At 37.6% G+C, this 15,837-nt stretch overlaps 1 protein-coding gene across 1 annotated transcript in view; it reads right to left on the bottom strand.

Annotated features, from left to right (window-relative positions):
• Positions 1–760: 760 nt before the first annotated feature.
• The window catches only part of LOC117326588 (tRNA dimethylallyltransferase-like), a 28,289-nt gene continuing 13,212 nt past the window's right edge, over positions 761–15,837 (bottom strand). Inside the window, exons 4-11 of the mRNA XM_033883345.1 lie at positions 10,762–10,978; positions 10,026–10,137; positions 6,339–6,457; positions 5,310–5,387; positions 4,427–4,536; positions 3,425–3,542; positions 1,988–2,060; positions 761–1,454 (exon numbers count right to left, since the gene is read on the bottom strand). Of these exons, the coding sequence (XP_033739236.1) occupies positions 1,115–1,454; positions 1,988–2,060; positions 3,425–3,542; positions 4,427–4,536; positions 5,310–5,387; positions 6,339–6,457; positions 10,026–10,137; positions 10,762–10,978 (1,167 nt within the window). The 3' untranslated portion in view covers positions 761–1,114. The remainder of the gene's footprint in view (positions 1,455–1,987; positions 2,061–3,424; positions 3,543–4,426; positions 4,537–5,309; positions 5,388–6,338; positions 6,458–10,025; positions 10,138–10,761; positions 10,979–15,837) is intronic.

Here is a 15,837-nt window from a genome sequence, read left to right as displayed (position 1 = left end):
GCATCGGTACGATATGACTTTTATAACGTAATCTTTAATTTCAAACGCATCACAATGCCCTTTATATGCATCTTAGAAATAAAAAGTTGATATCAACGGAACAAGTGATTTCTGTATTTTATAGTCATATAAATTTTATAATAGCTAGTTCCAGATTGCACAGAACCACTCAGTTTTTGTTGGGAAAACGTCGGTAAAAAAAACTGCAGAAAACGGGGTGAAATTTCTTAACGCTTTTGGTAAATAAACCACTCAAAGTCAAAAACGAAAAGCTCTTGGTGTAAAAAGGATTTATACCAATAAAAAGCGGAGATCCCAAGAAAGAACTTAGATGTTTTCTTTTCTCTTTACCATATTTTTTAAGGAAACCAAGCGAGGTCAAAAATCATACCTCATTTTTCTAATATGCATTTTATACGGAAAATTATCACTGTTCGTTGACTTTATCTCTATCTAGCCTGTCTTGTGGGGAATATTTATCACTTTTCTAAAGTTTGTGGGGAATTAGTATCCCTATATTCATCCTATCTTTTGGGGAATATTTTCGGTTGAAGGTTTTACTGTGTAGAGATGATACAACCCTGTCACAATGATCAAATAATCTGGGGCAAAAAAGGAAAATTTGCCCATGCATCATTCCCACTTAAGATCGTAGAAAAATGTCCATTTTGTACTTCAGGAAAGTATCATAGACATAGCTAATCTAGTACACAATGTACCCTGAGATTGGCGTAAATAAATGAAAACAACAGGCCATCAATAAAATTGTGTTAATATTTCTTTAATATTCTTTAATCACAAAATAACAGATAAGAAATCGAGTTAGAAAAAGCAAAGAACCAATAGTTCTTAAATGTCTTGGTAGTTTCAACTTCCACAAATAATAATTTGTGAAATATTCTGACACTTAGATTATGTCGACAACAAGTGGAATGTTTATACCCATGCTCTGAACTTCCCACGCAGGAATATTCTGTTACAGAAAGCTTATCTGCTATCTATCAGTCTACAGAATCAAAACACACTTCTTATTATTTTTTTCTTAAACACCGGTCAAATTGTAGTTTTGTAATCAAGCTAAATCCTCATTGTAACAATTTTCTTTAAATCAATTTCAACTGACATCCTTGTTTTTAGGAGAGTTATCTCCCCTTTCATGGTTTGTATCAGGCGAATCGTTGACATTACTGCCTGACATCGTGGAGTTGCTTCCCTTTACATCATTATCTTCTTTGACATCATGTGACATGGTGACATTATCTGATGTATCAATGTCATTTCCCAGTTCACAGTCATTTGTGGGTGAACCGTGAAAACTGACATTGCCTGATGTAATGTCATTGTCTTCCATTGTTTCAAAATCACCTATGACACTGTCTTCCAGATGAGAGTTATCCCCCTTTACACCGGCTTGCGTAGCATCATCAGAGGTCGCCTTTTCTTTTGCTTCAGTTCTGAACGAAAAATAAATATACAAATATTAGCTATTGTGAATGCGCTGTGAATATAATCTATTCAAAAAAGATAAACAACTTGTACATTAGTGTATACTTTTATACATATAAAAAAGCATTCCCAGTTGCACAAAACAATTTGATATGCCTTAGTTTTATTGCAATGTTAAACTTGAAAGATACATCAAAAACATTCTGAGAAAAAAACAAAGGCAATCTTCAACAGTCTCATTTCAAAACGGACAAATTCTTGTTGGTTATTTTTCTCTATCAATCACAGAATTGAACATGCACATCTATGGACCAAGCAAAATCAACATATACAATTTTGGGAAAAAGACTTGAACAATAAACTTTCAGAAATGGTGAAAGCAACCTTCATTTATCAATATCCAGGATGACTGCCTGTAACATCTGCATGGACAATGAACGGATGACAAACTAAGAATGAATAAGGATGAAGGGAAGAAGAGAGATTTGAACATCATCTAATAATGGTGGAATCAAAACTTGTTTAAAAAAAAGCTACATACCTTTTCAATAAATTAGCTTGTTCTTTTTTAAGTCTATATTTCCTTCTTTCGTGCCTTTTACTTTTGAGATGACCTGGATAAAAGACAGAGATATCCATTATAATGATGATCAGTGATTTTTTCAACAAGATTAAATTTCTCCACTTGATGCGATATTCATTTGAAGCACCTTGCATCAAGATTGTTGAAGCGAGTAGTCCCTGATGCATCAAATGTTAAGTAAATTTAATAACTCATGCATCAACCAAGTTAATTACTTTTGTGGAGTTACCTCCCTTTACCAACATTTGTGTTTCACGTGACTTATGACACAGAATCTTCCAAGCTATATTAAGACAGTGAAAAATAAATATTGAAGGTCAGGTAATACTAATTATCCCCTATATTCTCTATATAAGTGTATTTTCAAACATCACAGAAATTTGTGTAACTGGATTAAACACATGATTGGTCAATGTACCTTGTAACAATTTACGTAGCTAGCTTGTATAACAGTTGAATATACTCAAGGTGGAATTCAATGATTGAGATGATAAAACCAAATTGATGATGTTTTTACTCCCACAAACTAATTTTTTGTCAGAAACAGTCACGTGTACTCATGACATCACAAGAAGAGGTCCCATTGAAAGTGTGAAATTTGACTTTGGAATGAAATGCCACTGTCACAGGTAGGATATAGGAAAAAATTAAATTTGGACAAGAAATATAAGTACTAAACTGCTTTCTATGGAAAGTTATTGTCCTGTAAATCTCACAGGATTAGACAAATTAATCATATCACACGTCATTCAATTTGTCTGCAATTTCGTGAGAATTATATATAGGACCATAACTTTCATGGAAGGGAACTAAAATCGACAATTTACCAAGAGAAATCTGACTAGACAATGACCTTACAACAGTTATTTTTTCATTAATCTATTATATTTATTTATTCCTTCATCTATTATTCAACTTGTATTTATTTTATTCATTTATTTATTTATCTATTATTCAACTTTTATCTATTTTATTTATTTATTCCTTTATCTATTATTCAACTTGTATTTATTTTATTTATTTATTCCTTTATCTATTATTGCACTTTTATTTATTTTATTTATTTATTCCTTTATCTATTATTGCACTTTTATTTATTTTATTTATTTATTCCTTTATCTATTATTCAACTTGTATTTATTTTATCTATTTTATTTCATTATTCCTTTATCTATTATTGCACTTTTATTTATTTTATTTATTTATTCCTTTATCTATTATTCAACTTGTATTTATTTTATTTCATTATTCCTTTATCTATTATTGCACTTTTATCTATTTTATTTATTTATTCCTTTATCTATTATTCAACTTGTATTTATTTATTTATTTATCTATTTATTCCTTTATCTTTTATTCAACTTGTCCCAGATAATAACTACAATATATACTTACGGTTCCATTCGTCTGACGTGTAGAACATGCGACCATCATTACAGATGTCACAAACTTCATGTACAAGGTAGTTATCCGTCTCTTCTGAAGGGATCGGGGCATGACGGGGTTCTCTCCCCTTCAACAACAAAAGTAAAACATACCCATTGAATGCATGTGCGAAGGGAGGTAACCAACTGTAAATTTCAAAGAATCCCTGCTAGTTTTAATAATTTTCTGATTTTTTTTCCTTTTTTAAACCTTTTAATTCTCTCTGAATATACCATGTCACCTATTAAAACCAGAGGAATTTTAACTGGTTTTTTTCCTTGATGAAATTAAATATAAAACATCTTCAAGAGGAAAGAATTTTTTTTTATCAATAAACTGCAGGATTTCTTTACGTTTTTCTTAGCAAATGTTTCGTTTTGATGGGATAGTGAGCTGTGATGGTACAATTCTATTTTTAGTAACAGTGGCCTAGACCATTGACTGATCGTATTTAAATGTGTCCAAGATAAACCTGTTATGTTTAATCAAAATCTGTCAATAAGTCGGCTCACTAGAGGAACAGTAAGAATCTCAATACCCTGTAATTTTACCAGTAAAATATTGTTGAGAATCTCAATACCCTGTAATTTTTACCTGTAAAATATTGTTCTCATGACCCTCTAATTTTTACCTGTAAAATGTAGTTGAGAATCCCTATAGCCTGTAATTTTTACCTGTGAAATATTGTTGAGAATCTCTATAGCCTGTAATTTTACCTGTAAAATATTGTTGAGAATCTCTATAACCTGTAATTTTACCTGTAAAATATTGTTGAGAATCTCTATAGCCTGTAATTTTACCTGTAAAATATTGTTGAGAATCTCTATAGCCTGTAATTAATTTTACCTGTAAAATATTGTTGAGAATCTCTATAGCCTGTAATTTTACCTGTAAAATATTGTTGAATATCTCTATAGCCTGTAATTTTACCTGTAAAATATTGTTGAGAATCTCTATAGCCTGTAATTTTACCTGTAAAATATCCGTTAGGACTTCCACAGCTGGTGTTTTCACACGGTCCTCCCATTGAGAGACATCAGAGACATCCAGTCCATATACAGGTAATGTGTTAGCGCCTCGGCCTGGAAAATATATATGTGAAAGAGTGGAGTATAGGTCACCTTACAAGGTCATAGGTCACCTTACTAGGTCATAGGTCAATTTAATAGGTCATAGGTCAGCTTACTAGGTCATAGGTCACTTTAATAGGTCACAGGTCACCGTACTAGGTCATAGATCACTTTACTAAGTCATAGGTCACTTTAATAGGTCATATGTCGCCTTACTAGGTCATAGGTCACTTCACTAGGTCACTTTACTAGGTCATAGGTCACCTTACTATGACTCAGACTAGCAGAAGTTTCCCTTTAGCCAAGTGGTAGGATGTCTGCTCAGAGGGTAAAAGGTCATTAGTTAAAAGCTCAGCAGTGACAAGAAATATTTCATAACAATTTCCTATTACATCTTTGGAGTCATTGACCACTACAAGTTTATTAGCCACATGTATTGGATTACAATTCACAAAAGATAAATTAACAAAAAATGTCCAGAGGGCCTGCATTGTTCAACTGTATATAATTATTTTAGCAACCTGGCAAAATATTCTTATTGACAGTAACATTACAAAAATTTCCATATATTAATATCTGGTTCTCGGGAACATTAAGAGAAGAAAACTTTTGTAATATTTAATTTCCAGGAGGTAAAGATGATTCAGCTGAAAAACATTCAGTTTCAATATCCAAATATTTGTTACCCTATACAACCCTATCACTCTCCACCATAGTATAAACTCATCCGCACAAAATTCTCACAATTTTAAGAGGACATTTTGAGAGTTTCTTGTGTTACCTACGTCTGATGTATCTGTTGCGGATGTGCTTCACCTGATACTTGGCGTAGGCGCGCGTTCTTTTCTTGAGATTTTCTACTCCTGTAAAACAAAACCAGCACAATTAAATACTTAGAAATATTTCCATCTGTTACAGTCGCCAAATTTCAGGTCAATACAAGTAACTGTCAACAGTGTGTGAAAGTTGTAAAACTGGGTAAAACAACGATTCACAGGTGATTTTTAAGCCTTCAACATCGCCGCATCAAGTTGTTTTTTTAATGTAAACTTTAGTTATTTTATAACAATTATGAAAGTTATACCAAATTAGGCCAAAATAAAAATATAGTTGGTTTGGCGTGACCCCCCCAACTCAGAAAAAATGTGCCAACTCAGAAAATGTTATTGTGAAAAACAAAACTTTTTTTTAAATAATTGAATGACTTGACCATTCCGGATATTTATGCCCAGAAGTTGCTTTGCAAGTTTGAAAATATGTATCGCAAACCAAAATAAGATTGGTGTGTGTTTCTTTTGTTTAAGATCACAAAATAAATAATGATTTGCAAACAGTTTATATTCTGGCTTGTTTTTGTGTTGAAGGTTGAAAATCGGTTTTCAGAAGTGAATAAAAAAAAAGTTCAGCACTACCTATCTACCCATATGTAAAACCCCCTGGTCGGGTTACAGCAAATGAAGATATTTTTAAAGATGGCCTTATATTAATCACTCTTGTTGTCGTAGGTGGAATCGTGTGAGGGTCTTACTTTGGGAGGAAACTAGAGTACCCCAAAAATACATGCTTGGTTAGGCTCGTGACCCCCATACCTTTCAACATCTGATCTAGGAATCGAACCCTGGCCGCTTAGGTGAAAATGTGTTACTAGTGTGCCGTCCAACCACCCAAAGTTGTTTTTTTTCTGACAAGTGATACTAATTCATAATATCGAAATAATATTATTCCACTGATCCACAAAGTAAACATTGTATGAACCACGCAATACAGTAATATACACTACAAAGGATTCTGATGATCTGCTATCCATGTCCTACCTTCTTTAAAGAGTTGCTTCCCTTTGTCTGTGGTTTGCTCCTCCTTTGACAATATGAGGAAGTTGTGGAATTCCTTGAAGCCGATACTCTGGAATATCCCATGTGTGTAGTCCGGCACACTGTTCTAACAGAAAAGTTTTCCATTACATAATGTAACTAGCTCAGTCTCAAAGACACAACTGTTGATGTACCAACATTTCTTATCAAAAATGAATTACCTTCCTGATGAAGCCTCGCATATAGAGGCGAAACTAGTCGACAAATAAATTATAAGTAACCCACTTACCTGGTGACACTTGTCCTTGTTGCGGTTAACCTCCCCCCTCTTTATAAAAATGAATGACGATACACAAACTATGTATTTGGTGGAAGTCTTCAATGTCAAAACAAATCACAATTTTCTGATTAAGTGAAACAAAGAGCAAATTTAAGAATGTCTTTATCCCTAACTAAATTTCACGTAACTCTGGGTTGTGAAAAATGCTTAATGGCATTAATCCCTGACCGATCTAAATCGTCCAGAGGTCAACATAACATGCAAATGAGGCTCCTATATAAGGCTTCCTGATCTCACTGGTCAATGGTATCTATATAGATGGTCAGAAGTATTTATGTAGACGGTCAGTAGTATCTATGTAGGTGGTCAGTGGTATCTATGTAGATGGTCAGTAGTATCTATGTAGATGGTCAGTAGTATTTATGTGGATGATCAGTAGTATCTATGTAGACGGTCAGTAGTATCTATATAGATGGTCAGTGGTATCTATGTAGGTGGTCAGTGGTATCTATGTTGATGGTCAGTAGTATTTATGTAGATGGTCAGTGGTATCTATGTAGATGATCAGTTGTATCTATGTAGATGGTCAGTGGTATCTATGTAGACGGTCAGTGGTATCTATGTAGATGGTCAGTAGTATTTATGTAGACGGTCAGTAGTATCTATGTAGGCGGTCAGTGGTATCTATGTAGATGGTCAGTGGTATCTATATAGATGGTCAGTTGTACCTATGTAGATGGTCAGTAGTATCTATGTAGATGGTCAGTGGTATCTATGTAGACGGTCAGTAGTATCTATGTAGGTGGTCAGTGGTATCTATGTTGATGGTCAGTAGTATCTATGTAGATGGTCAGTAGTATTTATGTAGATGATCAGTAGTATCTATGTAGACGGTCAGTAGTATCTATATAGATGGTCAGTGGTTTCTATGTAGGTGGTCAGTGGTATCTATGCAGATGGTCAGTAGTATTTATGTAGACGGTCAGTAGTATCTATGTAGGCGGTCAGTGGTATCTATGTAGATGGTCAGTTGTATCTATGTAGACGGTCAGTGGTATCTATGTAGACGGTCAGTGGTATCTATGTAGACGGTCAGTAGTATCTATGTAGACAGTCAGCGGTATCTATGTAGACGGTCAGTGGTATCTATGTAGACGGTCAGTAGTATCTATGTAGACGGTTAGTGGTATCTATGCAGATGGTCAGTGGTATCTATGTAGATGGTCAGTGGTATCTATGTAGACTGTCAGTGGTATCTATGTAGACGGTCAGTAGTATCTATGTAGGCAGTCAGTGGTATCTATGTAGGCGGTCAGTGGTATCTATGTAGATGGTCAGTAGTATCTATGTAGATGGTCAGTGGTATCTATGTAGACGGTCAGTAGTATCTATGTAGACGGTCAGTGGTATATATGTAGACGGTCAGTAGTATCTATGTAGGCAGTCAGTGGTATCTATGTAGACGGTCAGTAGTATCTATGTAGACTGTCAGTGGTATCTATGTTGATGGTCAGTGGTATCTATGTAGACGGTCAGTGGTATCTATGAGACGGTCAGTGGTATCTATGTAGATGGTCAGTTGTATCTATGTAGATGGTCAGTGGTATATATGTAGACGGTCAGTAGTATCTATGTAGATGGTCAGTTGTATCTATGTAGATGGTCAGTGGTATATATGTAGACGGTCAGTAGTATCTATGTAGATGGTCAGTGGTATCTATGTAGATGGTCAGTAGTATCTATGTAGACGGTCAGTGGTATCTATGTAGACGGTCAGTAGTATCTATGTAGGCAGTCAGTGGTATCTATGTAGGCGGTCAGTGGTATCTATGTAGATGGTCAGTAGTATCTATGTAGATGGTCAGTGGTATCTATGTAGACGGTCAGTAGTATCTATGTAGACGGTCAGTGGTATCTATGTAGACGGTCAGTGGTATATATGTAGACGGTCAGTAGTATCTATGTAGATGGACAGTGGTATCTATGTAGACGGTCAGTAGTATCTATGTACACGGTCAGTAGTATCTATGTAGACGGTCAGTGGTATATATGTAGATGGTCAGTGGTATCTATGTAGACGGTCAGTGGTATCTATGTAGACTGTCAGTGGTATCTATGTAGACGGTCAGTGGTATCTATGTAGACGGTCAGTGGTATCTATGTAGATGGTCAGTAGTATCTATGTAGATGGTCAGTGGTATCTATGTAGACGGTCAGTAGTATCTATGTAAATGGTCAGTGGTATCTATGTAGATGGTCAGTAGTATCTATGTAGACGGTCAGTGGTATCTATGTAGACGGTCAGTAGTATCTATGTAGGCAGTCAGTGGTATCTATGTAGGCGGTCAGTGGTATCTATGTAGATGGTCAGTAGTATCTATGTAGATGGTCAGTGGTATCTATGTAGACGGTCAGTAGTATCTATGTAGACGGTCAGTGGTATCTATGTAGACGGTCAGTGGTATATATGTAGACGGTCAGTGGTATCTATATAGATGGTCAGTGGTATCTATGTAGACGGTCAGTAGTATCTATGTACACGGTCAGTAGTATCTATGTAGACGGTCAGTGGTATATATGTAGATGGTCAGTGGTATCTATGTACAGAGGTAGACGGTCAGTGGTATCTATGTAGACTGTCAGTGGTATCTATGTAGACGGTCAGTGGTATCTATGTAGACGGTCAGTGGTATCTATGTAGACGGTCAGTAGTATCTATGTAGGTGGTCAGTAGTATCTATGTAGACTGTCAGTGGTATCTATGTAGGTGGTCAGTGGTATCTATGTAGATGGTCAGTGGTATCTATGTAGATGGTCAGTGGTATCTATGTAGGTGGTCAGTGGTATCTATGTAGATGGTCAGTAGTATCTATGTAGACGGTCAGTAGTATCTCTGAAGACGGTCAGTGGTATCTATGTAGATGGTCAGTAGTATCTATGTAGACGGTCAGTAGTATCTATGTAGACGGTCAGTAGTATCTCTGAAGACGGTCAGTGGTATCTATATAGATGGTCAGTGGTATCTATGTAGACGGTCAGTAGTATTTATGTAGACGGTCAGTGGTATCTATGTAGATGGTCAATGGTATCTACCTAGATGGTCAGTGATATCTACCTGTGGTATGTAGACGGTCAGTGGTATCTATGTAGGTGGTCAGTGGTATCTATGTAGATGATCAGTAGTATCTATGTGGATGATTAGTGGTATCTATGCAGATGGTCAGTGGTATCTATGTAGACGGTCAGTGGTATCTATGTAGACGGTCAGTAGTATCTATGTAGACGGTCAGTGGTATCTATGTAGACGGTCAGTGGTATCTATGTAGACGGTCAGTGGTATCTATGTAGATGGCGAGTGGTATCTATGTAGACGGTCAGTGGTATATATATTATGTAGATGGTCAGTTTACCTTTCCTCCTTTAAGCGGTCAGCGTTATACTGTTGATGGAAGTCCTGTAACTCGTCCACCAAGCCACGTTCTATCATTGTGTCCACTCGCCGGTCAGTCCTCTTACCAAGCTCTAAAGTAAAGGTTACATATATGAGCTTTAGTAAATTTTCCTCAAACGTTCTTGGCAACCTTACTTTTTTTATTTACACAGCATTGTAAGGGTATGTGGCTCCAAAGAAAGAAAAAAAGAAAGAAAGAAACAATAAAGGGACAAAGAAAGAAAGAAAGAAAGAAAGAGAGAAAGAAAGAAAAGATAAAGGGACAAAAAAGAAAGAAACGATAAAGAAAGAAAGAAAGGATAAAGGGACAAAGAAAGAAAGAAAGAAACAATAAAGGGAAAAAAAGAAAGAAAACGATAAAGAAAGAAAGAAACGATAAAGGGACAAAGAAAGAAAGAAGGACAGAAACAATAAAGGGACAAAGAAAGAAACGATAAAGGAACAGACAGACCAACATAGTTATGATTTCACTATACCTTCATCAATTAACTATAACAGGTAATTAAAACTAGATGTGATGCAACATTACATTGAATTGGTTTAATTTGGAAAAAGTATATAACTGTAGTTTATTTTCTTGAATCAATCTTATTGATTTACCTAATATTATTAGGATGCCAAAATATTATACCAGAATCAAAAACTACATAAGAGTTACCTCCCCTCCACCAGTTTTACCATTTAAAGATCATTACCTGGAAGGTCACTCTGAAGCCAGAAGACACAGGTGTGGTGGAACCTTAGGGGGCCACTCGGGGCCTGGTTAGACAGCTGGCTCCTCTGGGCCCTATACACACTGCTCAAGGTCACATTGTGGGTGTCATACATCTCTAGAGCTCTGAAATATAAGGACAGGGATTCAAGACACAGCCAAACTTGTCTAACTTTTAAAAGTAGATGACACGCACCATTCTGTAGTCAGCAACATGATCTACAGCATAAAACAAGTGCTGTTCAAATATAGATAAGATTTATGCTGAGAGTACAATGCAATTTATTTATATATTAGTGATACAAGGAAAAGACATAGGAAGCCCACACAATGAAGTGACCATTTGTATTTCTAGATGAAGGAAACGATGATTTCCTCCAGATGTGTATTGGTGGAAAGGGTCACTGTGTTGAATCTGAAGGATATTTTACACCAGGGCCCAGAACAAAATATGCCATAAAAACATCTATCAAGGCTGGTAAGGGTCGGTGATGACATACACGCTCCAAAACATGCCAAATTCCTAACGGGATAATAGCTTCCACAGGGGGCCTGGGACCCCAGGACGGGGAACACAAATGTCCTCTGTAAAACCTCATGTTCCTAGCTTAGTCAGGTCTGGGACCACAAGACAGGGACACAAACGTCCTCTGTAAAACCTCATGTTCCTAGCTTATTCAGGCCTGGGACCCCAGGACAGGGACACAAATGTCCTCTGTACAACCTCATGTTCCTAGATTAGTCAGGTCTGGGACCCCAGGATGGGGACACAAACGTTCTCTGTAAAACCTAATGTTTCAGCTTAGTCAGGTCTAGGACCCCAGGACGGGGAACACAAACGTCCTCTGTAAAACCTCATGTTTCTAGCTTAGTCAGGTCTGGGACCACAAGACAGGGACACAAACGTCCTCTGTAAAACCTAATGTTCCTAGCTTAGTCAGGCCTGGGACCACAAGACAGGGAACACAAATGTCCTCTGTAAAACCTCATGTTCCTAGCTTAGTCAGGCCTGGGACCCCAGGACGGGGAACACAAATGTCCTCTGTACAACCTAATGTTCCTAGCTTAGTCAGGCCTAGGACCCCAGGGGGACACAAACGCTCTCTGTAAAACCTAATGTTCCTAGCTTAGTCAGGCCTGGGACCCCAGGACGGGGAACACAAATGTTCTCTGTACAACCTAATGTTCCTAGCTTAGTCAGGTCTAGGACCCCAGGACAGGGACACAAACATCCTCTGTAAAACCTAATGTTCCTAGCTTAGTCAGGCCTGGGACCCCAGGACGGGGGAACACAAATGTCCTCTGTACAACCTCATGTTCCTAGCTTAGTCAGGTCTAGGACCCCCGAGGCGTGAAACACAAATGTCCTCTGTAAAACCTCGTGTTCCTAGCTTAGTCAGGCCTGGGACCCCAGGACGGGGAACACAAATGTCCTCTGTACAACCTAATGTTTCAGCTTAGTCAGGCCTGGGACCCCGAGTCGTGGAACACAAACGTCCTCTGTAAAACCTCATGTTCCTAGCTTAGTCAGGCCTGGGACCCCAGGACGGGGAACACAAATGTCCTCTGTAAAACCTCATGTTCCTAGATTAGTCAGGTCTGGGACCCCAGGATGGGGACACAAACGTTCTCTGTAAAACCTAATGTTTCAGCTTAGTCAGGTCTAGGACCCCAGGACGGGGAACACAAACGTTCTCTGTAAAACCTAATGTTCCTAGCTTAGTCAGGTCTGGGACCCCAGGACAGGGACACAAACGTCCTCTGTAAAACCTCATGTTCCTAGCTTAGTCAGGTCTAGGACCCCGAGACCTGGAACACAAACATCCTCTGTAAAACCTAATGTTCCTAGCTTAGTCAGGTCTGGGACCCCAGGACGGGGAACACAAACGCTCTCTGTAAAACCTTATGTTCCTAGCTTAGTCAGGTCTGGGACCCCAGGATGGGGACACAAACGTTCTCTGTAAAACCTCATGTTCCTAGCTTAGTCAGGTCTGGGACCCCAGGATGGGGACACAAACGTTCTCTGTAAAACCTAATGTTTCAGCTTAGTCAGGTCTAGGACCCCAGGACGGGGAACACAAACGTCCTCTGTAAAACCTCATGTTCCTAGCTTAGTCAGGCCTGGGACCACAGGACAGGGACATAAACGTCCTCTGTAAAACCTCATGTTCCTAGCTTAGTCAGGCCTAGGACCCCAGGACGGGGAACACAAACGTCCTCTGTAAAACCTTATGTTCCTAGCTTAGTCAGGCCTAGGACCCCAGAACGGGGAACACAAATGTCCTCTGTAAAACCTCATGTTCCTAGCTTAGTCAGGCCTGGGACCTGAGACCTGGAACACAAACGTCCTCTGTAAAACCTCATGTTCCTAGCTTAGTCAGGCCTAGGACCCCAGGACGGGGAACACAAACGCTCTCTGTAAAACCTCATGTTCCTAGCTTAGTCAGGTCTGGGACCCAGAGACGGGGAACACAAATGTCCTCTGTAAAACCTCATGTTCCTAGCTTAGTCAGGTCTGGGACCCAGAGACGGGGAACACAAACGTCCTCTGTAAAACCTCATGTTCCTAGCTTAGTCAAACAGTAAAAGAATCTCTCCATAGTTCTATCGTGTTCAATAAATCGTGTTTAACACTAATTTTCATAATCTTTATGATATGAATTGTCGCTATAAATTTGCTTTAATACTTAAAATTGATCACTTTAAAATTCAAATTGTAATCAATTGATTTCACTGAAACTTAACTTTTACAATTTTAATCAGTTCATTGTCCCTGAAATACCATCAATAACGTAATGAATCGGTCGTCCCTACAACTTTACTATTACAATTAACTGTAATCAATTAATCGTCCAGGAATTGAGGTTAGCAGAAACAGAGTTGAAATTTTCTAAAATTAAAAACTCTTAAATACAAGGATTTTGAAATTATTTTCAAAGGTTTCTAGTCAGGAATTGAGGTTAGCAGAAACAGCTGAAATTTTCTAAAATGAAAAACTCTCACATACATTACTTAACGACAAGACAATTTATTTTCCTTGTACGAATTTCATATTTATGGACACCACCTGTATTTCTAAATGTCTGGTCAAGTCATATCATAAATATATACAGCCCCCAATTTAGTTTGTCCTGGGTCAGTACAGATAAGTCAAATTCCAGGTTTTTAAACCATCACTTGTCTATAGAGGGAGCAGCGACAGGGCCCCAGGGAGCTGGACAGGCCCCTGGGAACAGTTTAGGGTAGAATGACCTAGTGATGGGCCGAAAAAAACCTGTAAGAGTTTGGATGACACACCAAACACATGGGGCAGCTGGACCCATCCTCAGAGGGAAAGTGGAAGTCTAGCCAGTTATAGCTCCGAGATGTTTTCACAAGTGTTCTCTATATAACCTACTCTCGCCTCTGTAGGCCTCTTTATTACTCCGTTCTCATATAAATCACAATACTGGGATAGAATTAACAACACCTCCTCCATGGCATCAATAAACAACCGATCACCACATACTGCAAATAAACAATTTTTGGGTTTTATATATTAGCGAACCCCCATCCCAACTTACTGTGGTGAAAGCATTCCCCTAGAATATGACTGCACTAATAAAATACATCTGAGTCAACAAGAATGATCAAAATAAGATGATATAACTTGTTTTACAATTTTGAAAAATAAAGAAAAGTTTAAGTTTTTACTTTTCAGTAATCTGGTAATTTGCTACACAGCTTGTGAAACATGGTTACATGTAACGATATGTCAATACGAAAAATTAATTTCAGCTTTTGACAAATTTGATGATAATGACTTGAACTCGGAATCTTCGGTGTTATCAGGTGTGATGTTAGGAGCATTCACGCATTCCTCACATGTGAACGAATCCACTTTTAATTTAACTATTCTAAATATCGGGTGACAGCAGTTGTCCCCCTTTGTTTGTCTAGCAATCATTCTAACCTCGTTTCCATATGTTATCTATTCAGAAGCAGGTTTCCATGTCGACATATTTCTGGAAATATATTTATCATGGCGTACAACTATGTCTTAAGGATTTATGCACGAACAGGCTTCGGATACGGTAGCTGACTCCCAAACACTTGAGAAACATCCTTCATAATACCCAGCATGCTCCAGTAGTGTTACAATGTTTTCTTGCCCAAACTGCTCAATCTACTTGGGACATATTTATACAGCAATTATCCATTATACTTGAGCATCAGGCTATCAAAACCTTATCCATATGCCTGCCGTGAAGATAAGCTACCAATTAATTTATCCTGACCAGAGTTTATAGCCTTTCTATGAGGCTCGACACCCTCAGACAAATTGCTGTCAATTGAAACAAGGGTCTGCTATTAATTTTACTGATGTAACATATCTGGTGCATAAGCTTGTTAAAATTTCACGCCTCATTGACGGAGGGCAGAGAAGGAAAGGGGAGACATGGTATCTCAGTGGGGGCCTACACAAGTTGATGAGGCGAGGAGGAGGAGGAGGATATCGGAGAAGTGAACAAAAAGGAATTTGAAATCTGTGATATCCAGATGTACTTTGTACAGAAATAAACAAGAGAGTATGATTTTAACAACAAACCTTCGAATTTGTACAGAAATAAACAAGAGAGTATGAATTTAACAACAAACCTTCGAATTTGTATAGAAATACACAAGAAAGTATGAATTTAACAACAAACCGTCAAATTTGTATAGAAATACACAAGAGAGTACAAATTTAACAAGAGATAGTACAAATTTAACAAGAGATAGTACAAATTTTACAATATTAATAGTATTTATCTAATGTTTGAAGCGCTGTATAATTTATAATTTCAATGGATTATCTGAAAAAGGAAGGCACCCTTTTTTATTTTCCTTGTTTCGAAAGGCTATTTGGAAAACCTCAACCCATATTTCTCTGGATGACATGCAACAGGCCTCCTGTATGTTGTTCAGTAAGGTAGTCACCAACTACTACAATGAGACCCCGCCTCAAAATGACCCTGGCTGTTCACTGGGCGATAAACCCAGCAAACAAACATATTATCTCCCTTCATGAGTCACTTGT

The sequence above is a fragment of the Pecten maximus genome, chromosome 4 (genome assembly GCF_902652985.1).
Source record: "Pecten maximus chromosome 4, xPecMax1.1, whole genome shotgun sequence".
In the NCBI taxonomy this organism is placed as follows: Eukaryota; Metazoa; Mollusca; class Bivalvia; order Pectinida; family Pectinidae; genus Pecten; species Pecten maximus.
Note: the sequence above shows the minus strand (reverse complement) of the source record. Positions and strands in the feature narration are given on the sequence as shown.